At 43.5% G+C, this 26,820-nt stretch overlaps 1 protein-coding gene across 1 annotated transcript; it reads right to left on the minus strand.

Annotated features, from left to right (window-relative positions):
• Positions 1-874: 874 nt before the first annotated feature.
• Positions 875-26,820, minus strand: syt9b (synaptotagmin IXb). The gene is made up of 8 exons (XM_035157870.2): positions 26,056-26,820; positions 17,165-17,340; positions 16,438-16,655; positions 15,743-16,283; positions 6,666-6,786; positions 6,326-6,497; positions 5,975-6,104; positions 875-2,790 (listed from the first exon to the last, which is right to left on the minus strand). The coding sequence occupies exons 1-8, from the start codon at positions 26,201-26,203 to the stop codon at positions 2,713-2,715; spliced, it is 1,584 nt and encodes a 527-aa protein (XP_035013761.1). The 5' UTR covers positions 26,204-26,820; the 3' UTR covers positions 875-2,712.

Here is a 26,820-nt window from a genome sequence, read left to right on the forward strand (position 1 = left end):
CAGGAACCAGAGCAACACCTCTCGGAGCTCCGCAGCAGCTGTCTGCAAATTGCTCCTGAGCTCAACAGGGAGGAATTAGTCGGACGAATTAGTCCCGACGCTGCCTCGACGCTGCTGCGTCTCTTCTGGCGCCTGTTGAATTTGATCCAAGATTCACTTTATCTTCACTGATGCCCCGTCATGTTTAAATGTGGCCCAGATTCCTAATGATCTGTGGTTTGGAGCCGTCAGTCTGAATGAATGATGTTTAGCACAGTTACAGTCTGGTTGGTTTTATCTGAAACACTTCCCATGTTCCCCTGCTGCCTTCACACACTCTGAAACTGAAATATCATCCCACTGTGTTTGCAGCGAGGACAGAATATTATCCCAAACATCACTCAGACCACCCCCCCACCCCCTGCAGAGACGTGTTCCTGACCTCGCTGCATCGTTATACTTTCAACCGCAAGACAACAAGGAAACCTGGTTGAATGCTTCTTCTCCAGAGGGGAGAAATAACACAGAGCGAGGGTTCAGACGGGTCAAACTGCAAAAAGCCTCTTCAGCACAACTTTTATAAGAAGTTTATGAAACGTTATGACAGATTTAAACTTGTTTAGAAAGTGAGAACCAGCTCCTGACTGAGCAAAGACGAGACTCTAACACGGGTCAAAAAAAAAAAATTACACCTGACTTCTCTCTGGCTTGTGTGTGTGTGTGTGTGTGTGTGTGTGTGTGTGTGTGTGTGTGTGTGTGTGTGTGTGTGTGTGTGTTGGGAGAACTGACGACGCAGGTGCGAGGTGGTCGGGGGTGTTCATGTGCTGATTCTATTCCTGAATCACTTTCTCTCTGTATCTCTCACACCCCCCCCCATGAATCAGTCCATTCCATATATAAATAGAAATATTTATTAATAACATCTGATGGACAGTTAGCACAGTCTGCCTTAGTTTCATTATACATCTGGTGTTTACACTATGGTTAGTATCTCACAACTAAAGAGATTTAAAAATGACTCACAGAAAAATGATGCATGCACTGTACCTACGAACACAAGAGAAACTGTCATTAACTGTGACGTGTCCAATACGAAGACATTAAAACAATACTGGGTTTAATCCGACTTTCAAAAAACAAACAGCTGCAGAGTGAGGTCACAAGTACGAAGGAAAACATTCGGCCCCATGACAGCAGAGTTTGTAGAATAGAAATAATCCAGTTCCTTGTTTTCTGGAAACAGAGACTGCTTCTAATTTGACGACATGATTCCGAGTGATTGATTTCAGTATTGGTTTTTTTAATGGGAGCCCTTTGACCCCATCAAAAAGGCTCAAGTGATTAACCACCGGGTCGATAAGAGCGATGATCGAGATACGACGGCTTCACTGACGTCTATGAAGCTGCTTCTAAGACGTCAGGGAAATTCTGGATGTTTTTACGACCTGTTTTGAGGCATTGTTTCTATTCATTATAATATCCAACAACTGTTTTGTTTGAATCCTGATCTGCTGCCCCCTCGTGGTCAAATCAGTTAATGCAGCTGTATAAACATCGTCATCCGACATCTTTTAAAAGCTTGTTAAGACGTTAATGTTAAATGTTATTTTTCACATATTTGTTATTTTACATTTAATCTCTTTTCCTGTAAAATGGTTTCAATTGTTTGATGACTCATCCGGGTCGTTCACTCATTCAGCGTCCGATCAGAATCCATTCTGAATTTACTCCCAAGAAATTCGGACAGTGGGCGAACATTGCACCGGGACCATCGTTAAATCCTCGACAACAAAACGCAGCGTCATGAGTTTCCATGCTGAGCTGCTAATTACAACTCGGCCACAGGGGGCGTGACACACATTCCTAGTTTCTTGGGGCCTTTACTCTTATTACAACATGGATGAAGGAGACAAATCAGAATGTCGAGGAAATCACTGAGAATCATTAGCAGTCGTGCTGAAAGTTAGCATCTACGTTTCCTCGGAGGAGATCCGACGATTTCCAGATTTACCAGAACCTCAAACACTGATGACAACAAGCTTGTGTTTCCTTCTTTCTGACCGCACCCTGTAAACAAAGTATTTAACATGCAGTAACTCAAACACTGTATGATCCCGTCAGCTGCTTTACACATTCTTCAGTTTACATCTTTACGGGAAGAGTTCTGTGAGAAAGTCGCCCTCTGCAGTGAAACTAAGGTTTAGGTCGTGTACTTTATAATCAGTGCACGAGAGGGTTCGATGCTCAGAACGTGGACTGAATATGACAAGGGACGACATGACAGCCCCTTAAAAGTGAAGCCAAAACATCTGGAGCGCCCTCTCCGTTCCCTAACTCTTACATCACTAACCACAGCTCCACACGTTCACGTAGAAATTAATGATTTTGGTCCACAAACTGTGACGTGCTGAGGAAACCTCGACCTGTTGGATAATCTCCACCTGTTAATCGTGTCAGTAACGTTTTAAAAAGAGAGAAAGTTCTGTCGTTAGTTCAGCTGGAATGTAGTTAAGTGTTTTTGGTTGTGAAGACACGTGAGGACGTGGTGATTAGCCCACAGTTCAGTCTAATGACACATCAGTTAGAGGAACGGCTGAGATGATGTTACTACTGGTTAGTCTCACCTGGTACTAATACACCTGGTACTTTATGTTTTAATATTTCACTATCTGCAGGCCCATCGCCCATCATCACTCTTCCACCCTGAGGCTCTTTGTGTGTGTGTGTGTGTCGTCATGGTGAAGGTGGCGTCTTCAGTGAATTGGTGGATCCTCCTTGGCTTCCGCTCCCCGTCACGGTCTGTACGACCCACTGGACCAAACGCACAACACAGAAAGACAGAGAGAAGGTGAACCGGTTAGTTACAGACAAACAAAAAGTTTGATTCTCTAATGTCTTCTTCTAGCCAATAAAAATGGTTGAGGTAACGGCTGAGCCTACGGGTTCATTCCCCTAGGAACATGAATGTGCTTGGAAAGTGTCAAAATAAAAGCCTACGTCCGCCAAGGCCCAACAGGCCCCCTCTGTAGTTAAGGTTAAAGTCAGAGTAAGGTGTGTGTTCGTGCTTTAACTACGTGGATCAAGCTGTTGAATTATTAATACTCGCAGTTTGTGGTCAGAGGGTCAGTGAAGCTTACGCCAACACTTTCCAAAAGCCATAAAACTCTCAGCGTGTGTGTGTGTGTGTGTGTGTGTGTGTGTGTGTGTGTGTGTGTGTGTGTGTGTGTGTGTGTCTGTGTGTGTGTGTGAGACGTGTCCAATAGTCTAGATCCCATCAGGGCTTCCGTGTAGATCTTTTAAGGAAACACAGATAAGCCATTAGTGTGGATCTCAGGTCCGGCTGCTACGGTCCAGTGCTGCTGCTAATGGCCTCAAACAGGACACAGCTCCAGGAGACTGAACAAACCTGTGTGTGTGTGTCTGTGTGTGTGCGCGTGTGTGTCTGTGTGTGTGTGTGTGTGTGTGTGTGTGTTCGAGTGCTATACAAATGGCCTTTGAAGCAGCAGGACAGTTTTTATGTCCCACCAATCCTGAAAGTCCTCTGGTAAACACAGTGATGACTTTCACCTCCACTGGGGAAGTTATGTTTGTTTTCATGGATCTTGCTGAAAAAAAATTAATTTCCCCACAATGGAGATGATGAATCATGATCTGCATTATCTGGCTGTCTTCGCTATGCGGCTGGTTTTAACTCAAGGGGACCGGTGGAGACATTCTGTCCACTGAGTGACGTTAGTTTACTCCTGCACCTCGACGCAGTGCTCAGCCAAACACTGAGTGTTTAACTGTGACAAATGGGAAGAATCCCGGGGACGGAAGGCAAATAAACGAAATAATATGACGACTTGTGGTGTTTATACACAACCAAATCCAGCAGGATCTCCTGTCACTCACGGTGACTCAGCGGAGGAGGAGCAGTGACGAGTGACGGCTCCTCTGGCTCTCAGGCTCCGTTCAGACTTGATATTAACAAACGTCCTGAGAGAGCAGATCACAAGCGGACGTCTAAGTGCATCGGTTCACACCTGCTGCTGGAATCTGTCTCCTGTGACCACTTGTGATCGGATCCTGCTTCCTGCTTTACATACACAAAACATGTACATCATTTCTGCTCGTTGAAACCTAATGTTGAAGTTTGATCTTTCACCGCAGACGGCTCCACAGCACAGCTGCTGTGCTTTCAAATGAACACGTCGTTCTGTGAACCTGAGCCGGAGCCATTAAATGATATTCATGCTTTAATGTTAAATTACATGAATTCCGCTCATGATCCTTTTTAAATTTTGTTTTTGAAATGGATTTTTCACAGCTCAAATTTCCTCTGCTACATAAAAATGCTTGTGGTCGCAGCATTAAGGGGAAACACGGCGCACGCAAGTTAAGCACGGTCGGTAAAATAATCTAAATATATGCTCATTATACGTCCGTTGGCCTCCTGTCAGGTGTCGATTGGGAGGCTGAAGAAAATCACCGACATGATCATTAGAGACGATGATAACAATCCTGGGGTCCTTGACCTCCTCTCGTAATGAGCTCCCCTCCGCTGACCTCGCACAGAGAACACGGGAATTAGCCGATAGACGCTAACGTCACAGCCGATCCCGTTACGTTCGTCTGCAGCGATTCGCTCTGAAGTGTTTTTGTCTCTCGACCCCCTTCAGCTGAATATCAACACATGCAGCTGTGGCAGCATGAATTTGCATGAATCAGTCCAGCATCTGTTTAACATGCTCTGTTTTTTTTTAATGAGTGTGGGCTGTGGATTCAGAAATAGAAAGAGCTCAGTCGCTCTCTCTCTCTCTCTCTCTCTCTCTCTCTCTCTCTCTCAGGTTTATTCTGCACTTGTGTTATGTCATCACTTTATTTCTTCTTCCCACGGTACCTTGACACAACATAGACGACGACATCTTAGCTCTATTCTGAATTAACGATTCTCCATTGTGAGTAAGTGCCTCATTAAAACATCGCTGCAGTCGGCTTTTTGGTGCATTTTTGGTTTTCGCAGCTGTTTCTACTAAAATATTCAGATTTCTGAATCGTTCTGAATAATCGTTTTTATTTCATTTCACGCTCGTATTTACACAGCTGAACAAATAGGACATGTGGGTGGTGACTCAGAGGCGGCTTCCTTACATCGGAAATCAAACCAATTACCAACATGTTCGGCTTTTTACCTCTGCAACAAACAATGGTCACTTATTATTAATGATGAATATATAATCTTATTTTATGTACATGGCACTAAATCACATTATACATTTATCATTAATCATTGTTTATTGGTCCACCACTTTATTCCAGACTAATATATCTCAAATTGACGGTTGTCTTAAAATTTAAAGCAGACATTCATTGTCCCCAGAGGATGATGCTTGTGCAGGGAGGCTGCAGGTGGAAAAGATTAAATCTTAATTTCAATTTTTACAAATGGGCCTTAAAAAATATCAAACTGTCTCCAGGAAGGAAGAGGAATCGTTAGTTTCTCTTTGCGCTGTGTCGTTTATTTCTAATTAAGTTTAAACATTAAAGGAATGTCTTTCTATTCAGTCTAGTTTATGAACATGTGGAAAAACAAGTTTAACGATAAGCGGCTAATTTCCCAATTTCAAGTGCCATCATCTGGTCCGATTTTTATTTGCCCAGTATGTTGTTGAGAGATTCCCATCAGCCTCAGCCGTGCTTTTTATGCTTACCACTAATTGGCAAATGTTATAATGCAAACACACTAATTTAATATGGTAAACATGGGATATATATCACCAGGTAAACACCAGCTTCTTAAAGATTGTAGTTGACATTAGCATTTAGCTCTAATTAAGCACAACCATCAAACTGATGCTAACAAATTGAATGTTTGTTTCCTCAGTGAATCTATTCTCTTCTGTTTCATCTTGTCCTGTGACGTTTGCATGAGAAGGATCATCAGAACGTTTACTTTAGAAACGCGTCTGTAAAACATGTGTAGAAACACATGGTTCCCCACAGGGGGGCGTACCTCTATGAGCGGGTGCCAGTGAGCGATGGGTTTCCTCGGGTACGTCAGCATTTCGCTCCAGTGGTCTCGTCCCAGACTCTCAGCCTCGTTGCCCACTCTGCACACTCCGATCACTTCGTTGTGTCCGACGCTGCAGGACGGCAAAGAAAAACACATGAAGACATTTGCATCACATGGAGGGACACGGCAAAGGGTGACCACACATCAATTATGGTTCTGTTTTAACCCTATGCATCTGTAAATTCACAGATTATATTTCTTATTTGTACATTTATTAATGTCTTGTGCATTCTAAAAGCATTTAAAACAATAACCCGAGGAGATAACCCAAAGTGTGGGAAACTCACGAACCGATCATAGTCCATGACGGCGATGAGCAAGCTGATCTGGTCGATGTTCTCAGGAGGAACGTCGAACACGATGGCTTCATTGTACACCGGGTTCAGGGTGTTGCGCTTGGTGGACGTCTTCCTCTTCTTCAGCCTCCGGCCTTCGCACATCAGCGACACTTTCACGTACGGATCTGGAGACGGAGAAGGTGGCATTTTCAGAGAGGCTGTCAAAATGTATTGACGCATGTGAGAAGCTGGCAACAAAGATCCACGGTGGAAAATTGGCTTCAACACCCTGTGTGTACTTTCAGTGTGTTCCCCATCGCAGCAGGAGCACTGCATTGTCAGTCTGCACCCACCTGAGGCCCCGGTGATGTCCATGGCTTTGAGATTTCTGGCTTTGATCATGGTGATGGTGAGCCGGCCGGCCGTGGGGAGATAACACAACGAGAACATCAGCTCTCCCAGGTCCACGTTGTCCTGCAAACACAAATATCTCAGTGGTAAGTGTTCGTTGTTCTGTCATAACGGCATCTTACAAACTTTAACTCTGAGTTTAATCCTTGTTCAGCGTAATATCCGTGAGAAGATTATATCGCAGTTTGCGTTTTGTGTTTCGACTTGTGTGTCAGGCTGTAAACGAACGAGAGGCGGTTCAGCTCCAGGTTTATTTCAGATCTACCTCTCAGACTGAACGTGTGAATTTAACAGAAGGCTCATTATTAGTCTTTGCACCACAGACGTGGATCAAACCTGTGACATCTCCAGTAACGTGGGGCGTTAATGACTCACTGTAAATCAGCATGTTTCATGTTGGGGGACGTCACGGCCTGAGCGTGTAAATGATACACAACCTTGAAATGTGTTTTGATCTCAGCACTTGCTTGAACTTGCTCCTGTTTTCCTCGGAGAACATCCCTGACTTCACGACTTATCCACACCCGTGCTCCTCCCAACCTCCTCGGCCAATTAACACGTCTGAAAATAACGTGTGACGATGGTGTGAGATCGACGCTGCGCTGGTGAGACACAGAGCACACCAGGTTTCTGACACGAGGGAAACTCTGGATTCTTTATGTTCTTGTTCTTGCTTCACGTTTTTCTACCAGCTTGGCCTGAACCACAGCTTCCTCAAAACGAAATCTTAAACTGGGAGTTAAAAAAAGGATTTTACATGGTAACTGGCAGGTGTGGTTCCAGCTGTTTCTACATCTGTAGAAGTAGAAGTCATTTAATTCAATTAGAACCGTTATTATATCACAAACTTTAGCTGATTGGTGTTTTGATGGAGCTTGACTTACAGCTTGAGGACACTGCACCCATTGGACGGTACTAGCTGTCAATCACAAGGTATCCATGCCCCCAATGCATACGGTGCCTTATCGTCTATTTGACTCTAATTGGGACCATAATTTACTAAATTAACATCTAGAGATTGAGACCTCTGGAAAAATCTATCTTTTTCTCATAAACTGTCTCCGAATCCAGGTTCATTTTAAAGAAAAGGTTTCTACGTCCATGGGTGACAGACTAAAACAACTGTGATTGGTCCTTGTCCCCGTCTCAATCAGTTTTTGGACAACCCGCCCTCCTCTGGCCTCAGTCAGTCGTACACATAACCTCCTCCAACATCTTCTGTTTTCTTTCGGTAAGTAACTTGTCTTCACGCTTTCTGTCCAATCGGTGATTAATACACACCATGTTAATTATTTAGTCTTTGTCAGCCAATTATCTCCAAAGCCTAGTTAAAGGTCAGCTGTCGTGGTTTTACTGGAAAATAATCCCCCTCCGATATCTGTAAGTGTTCTGTGTCATGCTGATCAAGATTAATTGGGAACAGGCAACACACACACACACACACACACACACACACACACACACACACACACACACACACACACACACACACACACACACTAGGATGTAGGTGCTCCGGGTCTTCTGCTCAAAATTGCTGAAAACGACAATAAAACCCGGACATCAGCACGTGAGCTCCCGCGAGCTCGTAAGAACACAAACATCGTGGCCGCTCGGAGCCTCGGGCGTTAATGATGCTCGGCTCATAACGTCTGTGTAACACACACCTTCACAGACTGTGGATTGGCTCCCTTCACATAATGTGATAACCTTCTCCCATGACACACACACAGACACACACACACACACTTAACTTTTCAGACTACAGACTGCCAGGCACTACTCTGACGAGCACTCAAATCAAGCCCTGCGGTCAGGATTATGGTCACTTGTGCTCGGCCAATGAGATTACACGGCTGCTCTTAAGCGCTCCAATAAAGCAGGGAGAGAGTTCGGACAGTCTATAATCTCCAATTATAAAAGTAGCACCTCCCCCCCCCTCAGGATCAGCCGGGGTTCTTCTACCAGCCTCGGTCGAACTCCACCTCGCTCCTCTCTCTGTTTGTTCTTGTGCCTGATTTACGTTCAGCGTTCGTCAGTTAAGAAATTAACTGGTTCGTTAAACAAACAGAATTTCAGGCCACAGACGCTTTGACAGCGACACGAGATGTTTCCCCACAAATCTCAACGATTCCACTTTATTCCATTTTCGCTCTAGAACCATAATTATGTATTTTTGCCGCGGAAGCTGAGCGAGCTCCTTCAGTCGTGAAGTCGTGAAGTCATTACCTCTGCCACGAGGCTGTGTTTTCACTCAACTCATTCTTTATGATTTCCCAGAGAATAATTCATGGATCGGGCATATTAAGAGTAATCTGGTGCAAATCCAAATATAAATCTGGATTTGGTGAATTTAAATGTGGTTTCATCAGAGGACGTGTGGAGGTAGGAGCTCTATGAGAGTTTCTTAGATGTGAAATTGCACAAATATCGTTAAGAGGCTGACAAAGAGTCAAAGAAGTGTATTTAATACTTAGAGGAATATTTCTAAGTTAAATACATTATTAAAGGGTTGCACACTTCAACAAGTATATTAAGTTTAGTATTGCAGAACATTTGGGGGACTCACAGAAACAAGCCCGAGTCTTTCATCGGAGCCTAAGATGAGATATGGTACTTTTCATTAGAATTGAGCAAGTTCCAAGACAATAAATCTCAACTTGAACCCTGAAGTCGTGGATTTTCCTTCTTCTCACCAAGCCTCAGATCCCAGATGTCTGCTCCATGTGCAGTAATATATTGTTTATCAAGAGTAAATCCACTGTACACACAACACTGTTCAACCTCCGGACGCGTCGCTGTGCAGAAAACCACATATGTTCCTTTCCACATTATTTTATCAGTGTTCACCGACGATAGAGAATAAATCTTTTGTTGTCACTGAGGCTGTGAAAAACTATTATTAGACTAGTTTGTGCACCTTTGACATTAACGGATCCGTATCCATGGTAAACCAGTTACAGGTCTATGTTGTTTTCTCAGCTTTGCCAGTTTCACTACATTTTCTTAGTTTCCTTTATTAATAAGACGTTTAAAGGCAGAATGTGACTTCAAATCGTTTAAGTTTTCAATTTAAAATGTGCAACTTGAATCATTGCACTGAGAAACTGGATTTGTGTAGCAAACTGAATTTATTAGTTAAAAATTAAATTCAAATTCTAATAAACCACTTTTTATGTAATACATGTGTGTATTATGTCTTCAAGGATTTTAATACTGTATATTTATTTTGTAAATAAATATTGTGGGTTATGATTATTATTATGTATTTTATTGCTCAACTTGTTTATTTATGGAGCTTCCCTGCAAATGTTCTGCACACGATTACACTTCTACAACCAGTGTATAAAACAATAAAACGTCTTAAAGCTATTAGAACCTTTCTGAAAGTTCACACATTCATTGAGTTTTTAAACATTCAGTTCTCACAGTTAGGATTTAGTTCTGGCAATTAAACTTTTGCTTCCTGTGAAGAAGAGAAACACTTTTTAATTGCATATAATTCCCCTCTAGGGGGCTCCACTCAGATCCTGGTCCGGTTCCCTTCAGTTAAACCTGTTGTTTTCATCCCTTCTCCATTTGTCTGTTGATTGGTTTGTTTAATTGTTTTTCAGCAGGATTTAAAACTTAAACTACTGAACACGAACCATGAAAGTTGTTGGAAAGATGCAACCTGAGTAAAGAAAGAACCATTTAAATGTTGATACGCATTCGGACAAAGGGGCAGAACATTACGAGAGAAAAGGTTCTGCCCCTTTGAGAACGTTGTGAGAACGTTGTGAGATTTAATTCCCAAGAAATGATTCATGGATCTTAATAAAGAAATCCGCAGGGACTTGTGATCGTGTGCAAATGGAGCAGCTTGATTGAATTTAAGGAGCGTGTTGGGCCTTGGTGGAGAAATGAACTCTGCTGAGAACCATTGTGGTTTCATCTTGCTTTTAATTCAGCCGGCGTTTCACTGTTGATTAGCTAATTATTTTAAGTTATTTCTATCTTTTATGTCTTTTAGTGCTTTTTGATTTGCTCGGTTTCTCTTCACCCTTAAATCTCTCTTTGTTGATTTTCCCTCCATCGTTTCCCCTCCGCTCTCTTGTTTTGTTTTTATGTGACTGAAAATCACTGTGACTCGACTCCTCTCTTCCGAGGAGCACCTCCGCTCCTCAGGCCTAAATCACCCGCAGGTGCCTGAATAGCACTTAACCTCCGTGCACTTCTTTTCACACACTTTATCGTATTTAAAAGAATTAGCCCTTAGCTCTTAGTTTCCCTCCCCTGCTGCTCTGGAGCTTTGCTGCCGTCCCTCAGTTGTAAGTCTGTCTCGGCCAAATAAAGCAAATGAAATGATTCAAATTCAATTTCTATCGACGCATATTTCAATCGGTTCAGTTAAAGAAAAGAGGAATAAATCTGTGAGTGTATAAGACCTGAATAGATGGAGTGTCATTCTATCTTTTATCTAATATTTCACTCAAATGTAAAATTGTAATAACCGTACAATTCACTTTCCAATGATTTTCTCCTCAGTTGCTAGGACACACACACCCCCGTGAACTAACGTATGCACCGGCACTGTGGGGTTTGTGGTCTAAATTAAACCGTAAATGGTTGTCGTGTTATTTCTCTGTGTTAAAAGTGTGGTTTGATTTAACAATAGGCCTGAAGTGAGTGGAGTCTCTGCTGTGAAGAACACGAAGCCGTCCCTGAAAGCTCCCGTCACACGAGGGCTAATCAACAGGACCGTGTATCTGCCTGGGTGAACATGGTGGAAGTAAATAAATCAGCGTCCGGGCTGAACTTCAGCTGTACAGATGAATACACCCTGGCAGAATCAGGTTAGGCTGAAGGATCCTCCATAACTATAAGCAAGGAGGAGTGAGACAGTGAAAGAACATTGGGCTGCGTGGACGGAGCTGTTTGTGGAAGGAGGAGATGGAAGTGAAAAGGTTGCAAAATGTGTGTAAAGACTTAATTTAAAAGTCTCCGATGTGTCACACAAACACGTAGACTCACAGAGAATATGATGGAGTCTGATTCTGCAAATAGCGTTTTAATAAATTAGCATTGTTAGAAAGGTGAGTATTATTATTATTGAGAAAAGTCGATAGGTCTTAAAAAAGCTTGCTATTATGTTTAGAGCTAGATGGTTGGAAAGACTATCCACTAAATTATCAATCATCCAGTAGGAGACTTGAGGGAGTTCTCCAATTTGGTTAACACTCGTTTGGTGGCACTCACTTAAAATGAAAATGTTTGTCATCCCTGATTTATAAAAACTTACACACATACAAACCAAAAAATTAGAAATGCAAACTAAAGACATGAAGCAGAAGCTGTGGTTTTAGTTGCAAATGATTTTTATGCATTTTAAATTAACTGTTTGTTCTATTTTTGAAATCAGCATTTTTATGGATTGGCCTCTTTGCCAGTTTTTAGTATTGTTTACGTATTCATTGAGAAACGTTATTCCATATTGGTGGAGATATATTTGATGAAATGAAGTAGGTTACCCTCAAGCTTCCAGTCTTCATGCTTAGCACTCAGACATAACCGTGGTATCGTCCTAGTGAAAGTAAAGTAACATGTCTTTTAGAAAAAGAAGACATGTATGAATTGGCTGATGCCAGAGGAAGTGGTGGCACAAGCAACAAATGGTAAATATCTAAAAGGTAATAAAATCCTGTGTTCACACACAGGTTGCACGGTCGCCCCAGTAATATATTCAGGATCCCACTGACTCAATGGGCCGTGAGCATCTGGAGCTTCATATTTCTCACTTAGTCAATAAGGGCAAATGGGAGGACAAGTGCTTGTTATATGGTTCCATTTGTCATTGTTGGGAAATGGGAACCTCCTTCACTGAATTAAACTCTCTCACACACACACACACACGCACACACACACACTGAGCCCATTTATCAAGGTCCTGATTACAGGCCGACCCGGCTGCAGTCAATAGTATTGACCGGCCCTGCAGGAGCCGCAGGTTACAGTGTCTCTGAACTCCTCGTTGTCTTTGTCTCCAGCCGAGGAGGAGAAAGAAGGAACATGTAACAACGTGATGGATGTCCTAAAGCAGATTGAATGTCCTGACATGCACGCAATAAACACGCTGGCAGGTCTCCTGATACTTCACAGCGGCTCAATACACTAATCGGCAGCGAGCTGCAGCGTGAGAGGAGCGAGATATTCAATTTACAGGCAGGAACATCATGGGAAACGATGCAATTAAGGGGGGGGGTCGTGTCAGACTGATGTGTCCTGACCTGCTCAGGCAAACGTCTATAAAGAGACGTTTCAGAAAACATATTTCAAAGTGGAATTGCACTCAGGAGAGAACGTATAACTCCACCAAGGCCCAACAGTCCTGTTAAATATAATATATACATATATATCTGGATCCACACCGACATTTAACAGGTTCTTTCTTGACCCCAGTTCGGGTTAACGGGCTCCAAATTCATAATGAAAGTAAAATGTGGCACAGACAAGGATTTTAAATTCATAGTTTTAAGCATTATGGGACTGCAAAGCCACGTCAGCTTTATTCTGAACCACTACAGGTACATCAGTAGTTTAATGATGGTTTCAGTGATGTGTGCATCAACAGTAACTTCAACACCAATCCACTCAGACTCATCAAACTTCAGGTTGGAGTTAATTAAAACTCACAAAAGAGATGTTCCTGTTTTATAAGTGTAAACACTCATCAGCTTGTCTAATTAAGTTTACAGTAACAGCCCCACACACTGCGTCAGCACAGTGTCAGTGCTCCCACAGCTGACTCTATAATGTCCACCCTGCAGGAACCTGAACCTCATTTATTTTTCCATAAGCAGCAGCTCAGAAATATACATTAAAGCCTAGTACATGTGGCCAGGATGGCGAGAGGCTCCTCCTGTGCCAGGAGCCATGATTAATGCACACGGCCTGAGACTGGACCGGCGCTGGGTACGTCCTTGTAATCCCAAGAGAGGTAACCTAGTTCTGCTGGTGACAGGGAGACTGAGCGAGAGGAGGTGGAAACTTCACATTTCTGCTTTTCTTCAGACCAACCTCACACGTTTAAACACAGATATTTACACATGCACCAATCAGGTTGGAGAAACGTCAACAGCAAGCGATCAGTTTCCTGAGTCCGGTGTCCTAGTTAGGATCGATATCACGTTCCAACAATCATTAGAATTCTAATAATCTGAGAATTACAGATACAGACAAAATCTATAGTGTTTATTTAAAAATGATCTCATAAAATGTTTTGTATTGAAGCTGCAGGAGAGAACCACAGTGTCTTGCTTTGACAGAGAACGTGTTTGCCGAGCTGCTGGAGGTAAACGCATTATCTCCTGAATCTAAAATGTCGTTTGCATTGTTAATTACCGTCCATGTCGGGTAAATAAATGATTAACAGCAGAGTATATTTAGAAAGTGGACTCGTCGGTCTCGTGGGGAGACGCGACAGCTACAGTTCACAAGTCGGACGCCTCAGAGGAGCTTCTAGCCCACTTCTACTGACCTTCTTTAGCGGAGATGCTTTTAGAGTCTGAAAGGTGTTAAAACAACATTTGTGCACCGACATGATTAGTGTGTGTGTGTGTGTTTGTGTGTGTGCGTTATCCCGCTGGATCTTTGGACTACAGTAGTTAATGATCGGGTCGGAGCCGGTTTGGTGCTGACGAGGCTAATGATCGTTTTCTGGCTTTGATCTTAATTACTGTACGAGGAGCAGCAGTGTCGTGGATTTAAGTTTCAAAGACCTGTGGTAAAAAAGATCAGGCTGAGCAGAGGGAACTTCCTGAAACACTCTCTGGTCCCTTTGCACGGTTCTTTATGGGTTCAACAGCAGATGAACTCATAGATGCACTGATTGGTCACATTAAAACCAGAGGTGCACTCACACAACACATCTGGCTAACGATCGAACTCACAACTTTATCAAACCTGCTCCAAAAGTCCAAACGAGTTCTTTCTCATCCTGTCCATTGCTGCAGCTCTTCTGTTCAGACTCTGACTGAAACACGTTTCCTTAGCTTCTGTAACTTTAAAGCCCAGTCTGCCCTGATTGGTCAACACTGCCAGACCATAATTATAGATATGGGTTCCATAAATATGCCTGCTTGTTTTCATCTATGACTTATTCCCTGGGAACATTGTGAATATGTTGAAAAGTGCCCCAACAAAGTCGTATCTCGCAATTTTAAAGAAAGTGAAATTAAATTCCCTGATCCGGATCTGCACCAAACTTTACTGAGTTCACCAAGTTTCATGGAAGTCATTTCATTTGTTTTTGCCTAATCCTGCTAACTAACCAACAAACCAACAAACCAACCAACAAACAAACAGACAGGGGTGGAAACACAACCTTCTTTGCGTAGGTAGAATATCCCACCCGAGGACTGAGACACTGACACTGACCTTGTTGTCTCTTGTTGTCTCTTGAACCATAAAAACACAAGTTTCGGTGCCACACTGAGTCACACCAGCCTGAAGTCCTCACTCAGCACGACAGTGAAACCAGGAGGTTTTTCTCTGGCACGAGGTTCAAACTCTCTCACCGAGTTTCTCATTGTACCAAGTGAATAATGTAATACAGACAATGTATCTCTGGCAATCCATCCCCAGTCTTATGTCAGTGTGGATCTGGGTCACTTCCCCCAAGTGTTCCCTACTGCTTTCATTAAACATTAACTGCGTCTAAGTATATTTCTATGTCTCTGCCTCTAGAAACCACAGATGAGTTCCACTCGAAGGGGAAATGATACAAGTCAATTGAAACGTCTCCGTCCCTCTGCTGTTGTAACAGGGTTTTCTTTACTCTTTGTGATTGTTTGAGCGGTATTTGGCGCGACTGGAGAAAGGACCTGGGATTTGGGGGCTGGTGAAGATACTTTTGCCCTCGTCGACCTGCAAATGTGCCCGACTGGAGAGAGGCCACGCAAACCTGCGACATCGTCAATATGAGTTAGAAGAGAAAGACAGTGACAGAATATAAAGACATTGATAAAAGCTGGTATCTCACCGAGGTTACATATTGTATGTCTCGGCACAGTTTAGTCTCCCGGGGAAAGTCGGCAAGCTCCAGGAAGTTGTCCACCACCACTTGGCCGATCAAATCGTGGCGTGAGAACCTGTCAAAGTCGTAAACGCTGAAATGCAGCTTTCGGCTCAGCAGCTCCGTGTACGCCACAGGAAAGAGAAACACCTCATCGAACACTGGGTTGAGAGTCTTGCGGTGCACCTTGGTCTGGTGCTTGGTTTTGCGGTCAGGCAGCAGGTAGATCTTGACGTAAGGATCGGAGGTCCCTGAGAAGTCCTTGGCCGGAAGGTCCTGTGCCCTGTGGATCTTCACGATCAGCTGCTCCAGGTCGAAGTCAAACTTCAGGATGAAATGGATAATCCCGCAGCCGCAGGAGTGACGCCCGTCTTCACCATCCACCGAACGCTGCTTGTAGAGCTCTGGTTTGATTCGGCCCAAACCAGAGAGAGACTCCTGGCGCTGGAACTGAGCAGGGTTGAAGTCCGGATTGGACAAGTTCATCTGCCGACGGATGGAGTTGTGCCTGTAACAAGGGATGAAATGAAATCATTAAAACCTCTTAGTCTTGTTCCTTGTTCCCTGAAACCAGAGGTGACATGACTGTGTGTGTCCATCTGTGTTTAACCTGCGACCACCAAAAGGTTGAACTATAGTTTCAGGGATTGATGTGTGCTAACCGTACAGACGAGGTAGGCTCAGTTATCTGTCTCTGGACCCTGTCCCTCGCCAGAGTGTGGACCTGGTTTCTCTCCACCTTGGTCTGGGTCTCCAGTGGGATGTCGGGCGATGTGTGGCTTATCTTCAGGCCCGACCCCGGCACAGCCACGGCCGAGGGAAGCCCCGAAGGCTCCTTCATACAGCATTCCTCGCTGTACTCCCTCTCCTCCCCGTCCACCTGCACAACATCAAAGAATGTAGAAATGACAACTCTCAGTTTGGGAGACAGGAAAAGCTGAAGTTGTTTGAGTTAGGGGTTGTATTTTTTATGCTTTGAGGTGCAACAGGAGAAAGAGACAAGTCCTAACCAGGTAATACTGAAGAGTTTTTTGCCTGTTAGGATGGTCACTGTATCAAATCAGGTGACCGCAGAGTAAATCAGATATGTGACAGTGTACAAGTGGCTCCCTGACCAATCACGCACTCATGACGGACGTCCGAGGACTCTGTCGTGACAAAGCAACAATGTTTTTGCTATTATTCTATTAACCTTTCCTCCAGTTCTACCTACTCTTTCTTCATCTCCTCTGGTGGACCACTGTCACCTCCTAATGTCACCTCCTAATGACAAACTAGGACGGATTGTATAGAACAACTCTGGTTCGGTTCAGGAGTTATTGTGACCTTTGTGGCTTGTGATGCCCTCATCATTCCTCATGTGTTGTGTTGTGAACCTCTTCTTCTTACCTCTGTGAGCACGGGCTGCTGGTCTCCTCCCAGGAAGTGCGCCCCCTTGAGGATATCGGGGAGGAAACGGCCACTTAGTGGCCCCCAGAACAGCTTCCATGACACAAAGAGGGAGACGCTGAAGAGCGCCAGACCACAGGTGGTGACGAGCAGAGACAACAGACTCACCGATACATCTAGAGAAGGAGCAGGAGGACACAGTCAGTGAACAGAGCTTCATCAGAGGAGCTGGACTAGATAAACCAGACTCCTCAGGGAGAACAGATGTGTTTGTTCAGAAGGAAACATGAAAAATAAAAAGCATTATATTTTCTCATTGTAGGAAGAAGATAAAGACAAAAATCAAGAACCATACTGATACGCTTACCCAGTATCAGTATGGTGTTCCTAATAATGTGCTTGATAAGTATATACTTGCTATTAAGAGACATGGATGGATGTAAAGTACTGATGAAAACTATGTATTTATAAATTCTCTACAGATGCTATGCGCTGGTTGCTCTCTCTCTCCTTACATCGGGTCCATATATAAAGATGAACGATGCATCTCCTCTTTCTCCCGTTATATAAAACTAATAATATCACAATGATTCATTTTATTCATATAAATGCTCAAAGACACTTTCAATAGATTGAAAACAGCGAAAAACAAATAACTACAAGTGTAAAATTCACATCATTAAGCTAAACTGTCTAACCCAGGTTTATCCAGGACCATGAGAGATGATGTACAGACACGGTGTTGATCCATTAGCAGAGGATTCTGGGTAAAGAGCAGGTTGCAGTCTGACGTTTAGTGCTCGTCAGGATCCTGCTCTCTAGTGAAGCAGCCTTTTAACAAAGTCAACTAAAAGCTCGGCTTGTCTGCTGAGGTCACATGATGCTTTGGACGGGAAGATCCGGAGAGACGGCCGTGCTCTCTTCTCCATCACTGCTTTCTCTTTTAGTTTCCTGCCAGTCGTTCTCAATCAGACTCATCACAGAGGAGGAATGTTTGCACTTGTCCTGGTTCACTAAATTGTAAACTGCAGAGTCCAACTTCACAGAAACACCGACACAGAGTCCAGGATGCGTCACCCCCTCGTGACACTGTCCCAAATTATAGTTTTTAAAGTTTCTAAATGCTAATCAACTGTCAAATGTCATATTTATATTCCATTTAACTGCGGTTGGAACAGTGCTTTCCTTTTAAAGTGTTTGTTCTTCCTCTTTCCTGCTACTCGAGCTGAGAGGAGCTCTTAATGGGACGGAGGAGACTGGTGCTTATGGGCCGGTTTGACATGAGCTAATTTATGGACGCCATTAGAGCTCAGACGTTCAGTTCAAAAGAAAATCATTTTCCAGTCTCAGCTCTGAATCTGCAGGACGCACGTTCACATGACGACTTGCTGAGAGGGTTTGTGTAACTAAATGAAAACACATGAAAACTATGCATATTCATTTTAACATAATCTCATTTATAGATGAGTGTTTTACTTTGAGTTTCAGAGCAGCACTGGTGATGGGTTCTGAAAAAACTGTTGAAATCAACTGACACTCTTTCTATAACACACAAACACACACACACACACACACGCACACACACACACACACACACACACACACACACACACACACACACACACACACAGGACTCACTGTTTCCCTTTTCATTGCCTTGACACAAAATGTGTTCTTTCATCATTCAAAATTAATTTAGTTTTCCAGCCCTAACTCAGTGACCTCCAGAACTCTGTGTCTGTCTCGCTCAACGCTTACAAAAGATATCCGAATTATTAAATTCACATTTAAAACTTATTTTAAATGGGCTGGCACCACTTTATTCCACTGAGCTGTTGCACCTTGTCCGTCCTCAGCCCTTGATTGCGTGATTGTGCAATTTTGAAATTCTCAATTATTTATGATTATGTTTGTTTTATTGCTTTTGTCTTGTCTAGTTATTCTGTTCTTTGATATATATATATTTATATTTTCATTTTAAGCCTGTTCACGTGCTTTTACATAAACTTTGACTTGAGCTCAGCTATATCGACATACAAATATATAAACAGAAGAGTCCGTACCTCCACTAAGACTAATGCTCCATCCTCCACCTCTTCCTCGCATCATGCCCCACCCCTCCACAAAATCTAAAGGAAATTGATTCAGAAGTTTTTAAGTGATCCTGCTAACAGCCAATCAAATGGCAATAACAAATGCAGGAGCTCTTAATGGGGCCTCACACACACACACAGGCATGAGCCAGGTGAGGACACACGGGGGAGAAGGTGAAATCCAGGAACATTTTGTGTTTGTATGAGACCTTGTGTTGTTTCTCTATTCTCCTCCAGTCACAGAATGGTCTGCAGCTCAATCCCAGGAGGGTTTCACGTTTCCTTCCATCTCATTCTCCATCCGTCAACCCAGCAGAGGATTTCTGTTCCACACGGAGCTGAAACCAGTCGTCTTCAGAGGGAAATATCTGAATATTTAATTGTTGAATGGTCACCAGCTTTAATTATTAATCTTCGAGTTTATCGCTACGAGCTAATAGATAAAGATAAAGATGAAAAATAGTGATGATATGTAATGCAAACTGAGCGATTAGCATGGAAAACGTCTAAATAAATCAAATTAGATGTAGTATAGCCAGATAAAATGGTCCAAAGGCGTCAGATGTGTTTGTTGCTGTGTTCATTGGAGCACAGTGGGCGCTGTGATTGGCGAGGCGGCGCAGGTAGAACACAGCCAGGCCTCTTGTGGTCGGCTCTGAACCGGACGTCCAGCTGGGATGAAGTGAGAGCGCTGGAGAGACGATGAACACAGCAAACAGAGCGGTGCTTGTGTTCCCAGCTGGCACAGATACAGAGCGTACAGCTTGGTCCTCTGTGCTCTGGCTTTGATCTACCACATAGTTCATGCATGGGTTTATTACAAAAATAGAGCATTTCACACCCAGAATCAAACTCTATTGTCTCTAAAAATGAAACTGCAGCTCGGGATGTTACTAATTTCTCTTAACGTCCCTGTTTTGTGACATTTTCCTCTTTTAAGCAATCTTCCCTTTTTTTATAAATATTTGAGTCCAAACTTAATTATTGAAAACAAACGTCGCTCCTTCTTTGATAAGTTCAACATCCCCGTGGCTTCGGGCAATTGCCTTTGTTCGAGCCCTTTCTGAAGACCACAGGGTGTCTCCGCTTTTCAAGTCCTCTTCCAGGCTGCAATCACGGCACCGAGGCCTAAACCCTGTGCAGCTGCTGGCACTTAATTGGATTCAGGAGCTCCAATAATCAGTAAGCTCTCTCCTCGCTAAAGGAAGGCGACAATTATAATTAAAAAAAAGGTTAGACAGGTTTTGATTAGTGTAATTGTCTGTGGTGGGGTTGCCTGAGGTTATGTGAATGTGCCGGTTTAACTTGTCCGGTGCCGAGGTATTAGTGGTGACTTACATCAGACGTGTGGTGAGTGGAGCCGTAAAATCCAAAACCCACTCACATCCACAGGAATCAACCAGGACTCATCAGGAATTCTTCACATGTATTTTCTCCAAGCCAAAGAAGAAACACTTTGAATAAATACATTCAACATTTAAGATCTATTTTAAAGATGTGACTGTACGAAACGTCTTGGTTTAGACTTTAAAAATAAATGACACAAAGGATTTGAGGGGTTAGAAACGTATTAAATGTATAAGCCTGATTAAAAATTACCTCCAAGGCTAATGAGCACTTTATATTAGCCTATGTATAGAGGTTAGTAACCTCAGGCATATTTCTTATACAAGATAGCGTTAGGTTTTCTATAGAAGCTTTATATTAAAGTTTGAATGATCCACTCAGCTGCTGTTATGTTTCCATATATTGTATTTCGACTATTTCAGAGGTTTATCCAGCGACTGACACAATCTTCAGACAAGAGTTCACAACTTTGAATAAAACCTCTGTCATGCAGCTCAATATAAAGCATTGCAGCATCAAAATTAACATTTTGCTTTTACTTTGAAGAGAATTTACATCAAAGGACTTAGAAGAAAACATGTCGAGGTCGGTTTACAGACTTCCTGTTATCCAGGATGTTTTAGGCTTCATGTCTGGATAGTGGGAGGAAGTGGAAATGTGTCATCCATCTTTATACACGGTGTATGAGTGAAGGTAACTAAGGGTGACAGGCCTCAACCTTAAGGTGCAAGAGTGAGAACAAAGCAGCAGAGCATCTAAGACACGAGACGCGTTATCCAATAATGTCAACCGACTGTAAAAGCCTTTCAGGTTCGGTCCCAACAGAGGGAACGTCTCACCTTCAGCATCACAACCGCCGATCAGAGTCACACTCTCATTTCACAACAATGCACGTGATGCACGTTTCCTGATTTGAAGGCAGAGTCGTCCTCCAGCCTCCGAACCGAATCAAGCTTAAAACCCAGTGACGGCGAAGCAGAAACACAGACGGCTGCTTTCATCCACTTGGACTCGATCTGCCTCCGATGAGACGTGTGAATCAACAACCTGCTCGAGGCTCAACGATCCTCGGAGTCAAATCGCTGCCGCTGAACGTCAGAGAAACGGAGACAGAGCCAGTCGCTGTCACTGGGAAATTTAAATGTCACTGCCAGTTCCACATGTTTAATTTAGCGTGTGATTGGGTACATGCAGCCGTACAGTCACATGTCTCCTGTCAGGGGCTCGGAGCGGGAGTAAGAATTAATTCATTAACCTTTCAGTGTGTGTGTGTGTGTGTGTGTGTGTGTGTGTGTGTGTGTGTGTGTGTGTGTGTGTGTGTGTGTGTGTGTGTGTGTGGATCACGACTCATTTAAATCATAAAACAAAGACATTATAGAAATAGTGAAGGACATTATGTGAACATTATGTAATAAAATGCTTCTGACAATGTAAGATCACGATGGATCATGTCATCTGAATATATTTAATAAAATAAACACACAGGGCCCTTTCACACCTTCTTTTCTTTGGTCCGGACCTTCAAACTTTTCTGTTCAAATAGTTTGAAGCTGCACTGTTGCACCACTTACAGCCACATCACTTCCCCTTTGTTTCTTATCATTAACTCTCTCCGTCATGATAATAATCTCTATAACTCGCGGCAGCTATGGGACGTGCCGGCTCGTCTTGTTTCGTAGTTGGTCGTATTATTGTTGCCTCGTCTCTGTGGTGGAAAGCATTAGTGGAGATGAGTGGATCCTGAGCTGCTTCATTAAAGGTGCATCACACACTCAGTTTGGTCCCCGAGCAGAACGAAGCCCAACCAGAGACGAGATGCTTACAGAGACGTTTACTATCCAACACACCTACACACACATTAACCTGCAATTAAACTAGTGTTAGTGGAAACATCACAGCTCTTATTGTTTCTCCAGCCCACACATAAACTTTTTAAATCAACTTATGACTCTAAATGACAGAAAGATCAGCTTTTAATGATTTGGGTTCATTACTTTAAAACTGGATTTAAATTTAACTGTAAAGATAGAGAACATTTTGTCTTTTGTCCAAACATATGAACCGAGGTTAAAGAGAATTCAGCATAATCATAATAAATCATACAGCAGTTCGACACAGTGCTGTAAGATTCTGAAGTGGAAATTAACGCTGAAGCTGCTGTCGTCTGTATTATCCTGATATCTAATCACATCACGATGCCCAACATGTTGTCGTTTAGCGGCTAATCGGACATTTCCTACACGTGCTGAAAACGGTTGACCAATCACAACAGAGCGGGTCAGCTGACCAATCAGAGCAGGCTGGGCTTTATCAGGAGGCGGGCCTTATTAAAGAGACAGGAGCTGAAACCAAGTGTTTGAGACAGAGGCTGAAAAGAGGAGCTGCAGCGATGTGCAGTCTGAGGAGAGTGAACATTCGAGCTTGTCAACATGAAGTAATAACACAAATCAAGATGATGAAGCTGAGTATGAGCAGGAGATGTCTTCTTTAAGAGAGGTGAAGGTTTTCAAGGCCCCACATTTCCACTGAGCACTTAAGGCTCATCAATAAATATCCTGGCCTCCGCCCCGGATGAGAACCTCCCACCGCTGCCTCTCAAAGGAAGATGCGACTTTCAGGTTAACACACCAATTACTAAAAAGATTCAACAGATAAAAGCCCATGATTGTGACCAATTTATTTGTTTTCTGCCGAGTCCAGAGCCTCCTGCAGCCGGAGACGGAACATGGGGCCACAACCAGCTCATTAAACTCTTCAGTGTAGATTGGTCCCTCCTCTGGGACACTGAGGACAGTTCAATAAGCTGCAACAGCCAAGTCAGCAGTGAGTCAATAAGAGACAAGAGCCGGGGTGAAAGGGCGTCAGAGCACGAGACCGAGGGGAAGAGGAGATAATGTCCTGGAAACGACTTTGACTGAGGTGCTACACTCAGAGAAATGTGTGTGAGGAGGCTGCTGTGGAGAGGTGGATTTCAAATTAAGAGCAGAGAGGAGCCATTAACTTTATTGGGCTCCTTCGAGAGGATCACCAGAGGCTCAAAGTTTCCTAAACCAAATATCCAATAATGTTATGTTGCCTGGCAACAATACCTCGGAAATGCAATCAAGGGTGTAATGAAACCTATTTGCCCCAGTATTTAATCAATCCCTCGACTCAGAGTGTTTTCTGCTGATGCCATTCTGCCGGAGTCTGAGCACTATTTTATTTTATTTTGTTTCATTGTGTAACTGTGAGATGCATCTTTGTGAACAGGAGTCAGTTTGTTCCCGACTGATCTTTGAGTCACAATCATTCAGCTGCAGAAATGATAACTTCCTGTTTCAGGACTGACAATAGCCGAGTCGGGACGGATGAGAACCAATCAGGAAGCAGATGAGGACCTCTGTGGAATCGTGTGTGTTTCTATCCGGTTTCAAACTAAAATGGGTTCAGAGGCGTTTTCCAAAAAGTCTCTGTTTCTCTGGTGGTGTGTTTTTAAAAGTAAAGCGTATTAATGTGGATGCAGCCTCAGTGTGAAACCACTTGTCGGAGTCTTCTTGAATCAATCTCAAAATCGTGAAACCACGACGCCTTGCAGAACCGGAGAGCAGTTCCCCCGCTCGTCTCCAGCAGGAGGAGGACTGGTTTGTTGTTGATCAAACGGTGTGTGCGTGCATTTAGAACAGTTACTGGAGGAAGTGGGTCACTGGTCCTCAGGGGAACCAGTCTGGTAGCTTGAACTTCATCATACATGTTTAATGATGGATTGTAACGAGTTTAAAGGCAACATACATGGGAAACAAACACATAAAGGAAGGGAGGAATAAACTCACAAACACACATATGCACACTGTACATCGTGCATGCATACAAATATAATCTCATAGCCTCAATGCTCTGCATGATATATGTGCACAGCATCTGCAACAACAACAAAACCACACGGCCTGAAGATCTCAACACAGGAGATGTGGAATCATCATTTTCTGATATTCGCACATGTAGAATTTATACGGTTTCATTTGGGAATTTGGCAGCTGATTATTTATTTTGTCCATAGACTGTAAATAAAGATGGACGACATGACAGCTCCCCAAACATGAAGCCAGAGCGTCCTGATCACCCTCTAGTGGCCGGCTGCAGTATAGGCCACTAACTCTGAAGAATTGGGGATGTGCCGTCCATTTTTATTTACAGTCTATGTTCTGTCCTAAAACAGATTATTAACTCTGCTAAGGAGGTTATGTTTTCACCCCTTTGGTTTGTTTGTCAGCAGGTTTACAATAAAACTACCGAGCAGATTTCCATGATACTAATAGGATGGGACATGGACCAAGAAAGAAGCCGTCAAATTCTGGCAAACAAATCTGACCTTTCTGTAAGATTGTCAGATTGACATTTTCACAGATTTCCCGAGGGAATGATTCATGGATCTTGATATTCTCGAAATCCAGATCTAGTGAATTCAAATGAAGGATTGTTTTTGTGGCCGAAGCTATGAAGCTTGAATCTAAGCAGCCCGTGGGGCCTTGAGGACTGTGATCTAACCGAGTGCAGTTCTGAACTCACAGTGTTGATGGAACCACTTTAAAGTTTCAAACTGTGTCAGGAGATGGATTTTCTTTGCAGCAAACTCCTCCTGACCGATCAGAGCGTTGTGTGTCCTGCCAACACTGAAGCCAAGTGGGGCGTTTAAAATAACTGGTCTAGATCAGTGGTCTGCAAAGTGCTGGGAGCAGCGGGGAATACTGGGTGGGTCTCTCTCTCTCTCTCTCTCTCTCTCTCTCTCTCTCTCTCTCACTTACAAAGTCCAGTGTGTGTTGGATGATGCAATCACACACACACACACACACACACACACACACACACACACACACACACACACACACAGCGCCTGCTCTATAGATGTGTAATGCTTTGTGGTCGCTAATGGAGCCAAGCAACAAGTTAACAGTTCATACTTCTCTATTGTGAACATATAGGGAAACAGTGTGATGTGCTTTTTCTTGTCAGCATTTTATAACATCGTTAAGGAAAGTGCTATACAAATAAAGTTTATTATTATTATTATTATAAACTGAGTTAGAAAAACCCAAAATAAAGCAAAGGATATAAATAATAGTAGAAATTTTGGAGAGAATGATTTCAGTGGTCAAAAGCCTTTGAGTTTCTAGTTGTGTGTATCCACCTCTTAAAATAACCTAAAAATCCCTTATTTTAATCTCTCAGTCACTGTAAGAGGATAAATTACATATAAATAACTGGACTGAGTTTATCCAATAAAAATCCCATATTTCTGTTTCATTCATTTTGTAAAAGTTTAAAAAGAAGCCGTTGTCCCTCTAGTGGAGACTCTGCACCTCGCAGCTGCTGACTGGGTAACAGCAGCTTTTAGAAACCACAGCCTCTGGAAACAGAAACCGAGTATTACACCTTAAAGTCCACTTTGAACCTGAGAGTCTGGAGTCTGACCTGAGTCCGTGTATCTGGGTCTGGCCAGGTCCCTGAAGTAGTAGGTGAAGTCCAGGCAGTGGTCGTCCTGCACCTCCCCCCTGGAGCACAGGTCTGACAGCAGCTCCAGCGCCTTTCGACAGATCTCATCCTCTCGTTCTGCGGGCATTGCCCTCCAGCATCCTTCTGACTGGTCGGCCACTCCGGCTGATCCTCCGCCACCTCTCACTCTCTCTCTCTGCACTCACACACACACACACACACTCAATCAATCCCACACACACACACACACACACACAGACACACACACACACACACTCAGGCGCGCACAGCCTCCTCCAGCGCAAAGGCGCACGGTTGCAGCCCTGGAAAGCTCCGAGGCGCACGATGCATCCGCGATAAAAAACCACTGAAATCCGCCTGAATCAGTGAGATTGATTTCTACAGAAGCTGCAAGACTTCTTCAGCTGAGATGACAGAACTTTTATAAAATCCTCCTGCGCATGGTTTTGTTTGTTAAAAGCGTTAAAACATCAGCTCCAGCAGCTGTGGCTCCTCTCCTCCACCTCCTTTCTCCTGTCTCCTCTCTGGTCCTCTGCTGAATCACCACTGAACCTCCAGCTTGTGGCAGCAGCTCCAGTCAAGGTCCGTCTCCGCTGCTCAGTTCTCTCTGGATGCGCTGGGATGCAGATTCAGACAGGAAGTTCAGCCTCCATCAGCCTCCACCCCTCCTCCAGCATCAGCACCACCACCCTGACATCCTCTGAGGAGTCTTCTTCTTCTTCT

Source organism: Hippoglossus stenolepis, chromosome 5, assembly GCF_022539355.2.
Source record: "Hippoglossus stenolepis isolate QCI-W04-F060 chromosome 5, HSTE1.2, whole genome shotgun sequence".
NCBI classification, from domain to species: domain Eukaryota; kingdom Metazoa; phylum Chordata; class Actinopteri; order Pleuronectiformes; family Pleuronectidae; genus Hippoglossus; species Hippoglossus stenolepis.

Excerpts from the sequence above, each read along its gene's own strand:
- syt9b (XM_035157870.2), bottom strand. The coding sequence starts at position 26,203 with ATGCCCGCAGAACGAGAGGATGAGATCTGTCGAAAGGCGCTGGAGCTG. Across the intron at positions 6,787-15,742 it reads ACATACAATATGTAACCTCG|GACAACGTGGACCTGGGAGA; the intron begins GTGAGATACCAG and ends TTGTGTTTGCAG. Across the intron at positions 2,791-5,974 it reads ACTGGCACCCGCTCATAGAG|TGGGTCGTACAGACCGTGAC; the intron begins GTACGCCCCCCT and ends CGTTTGGTCCAG.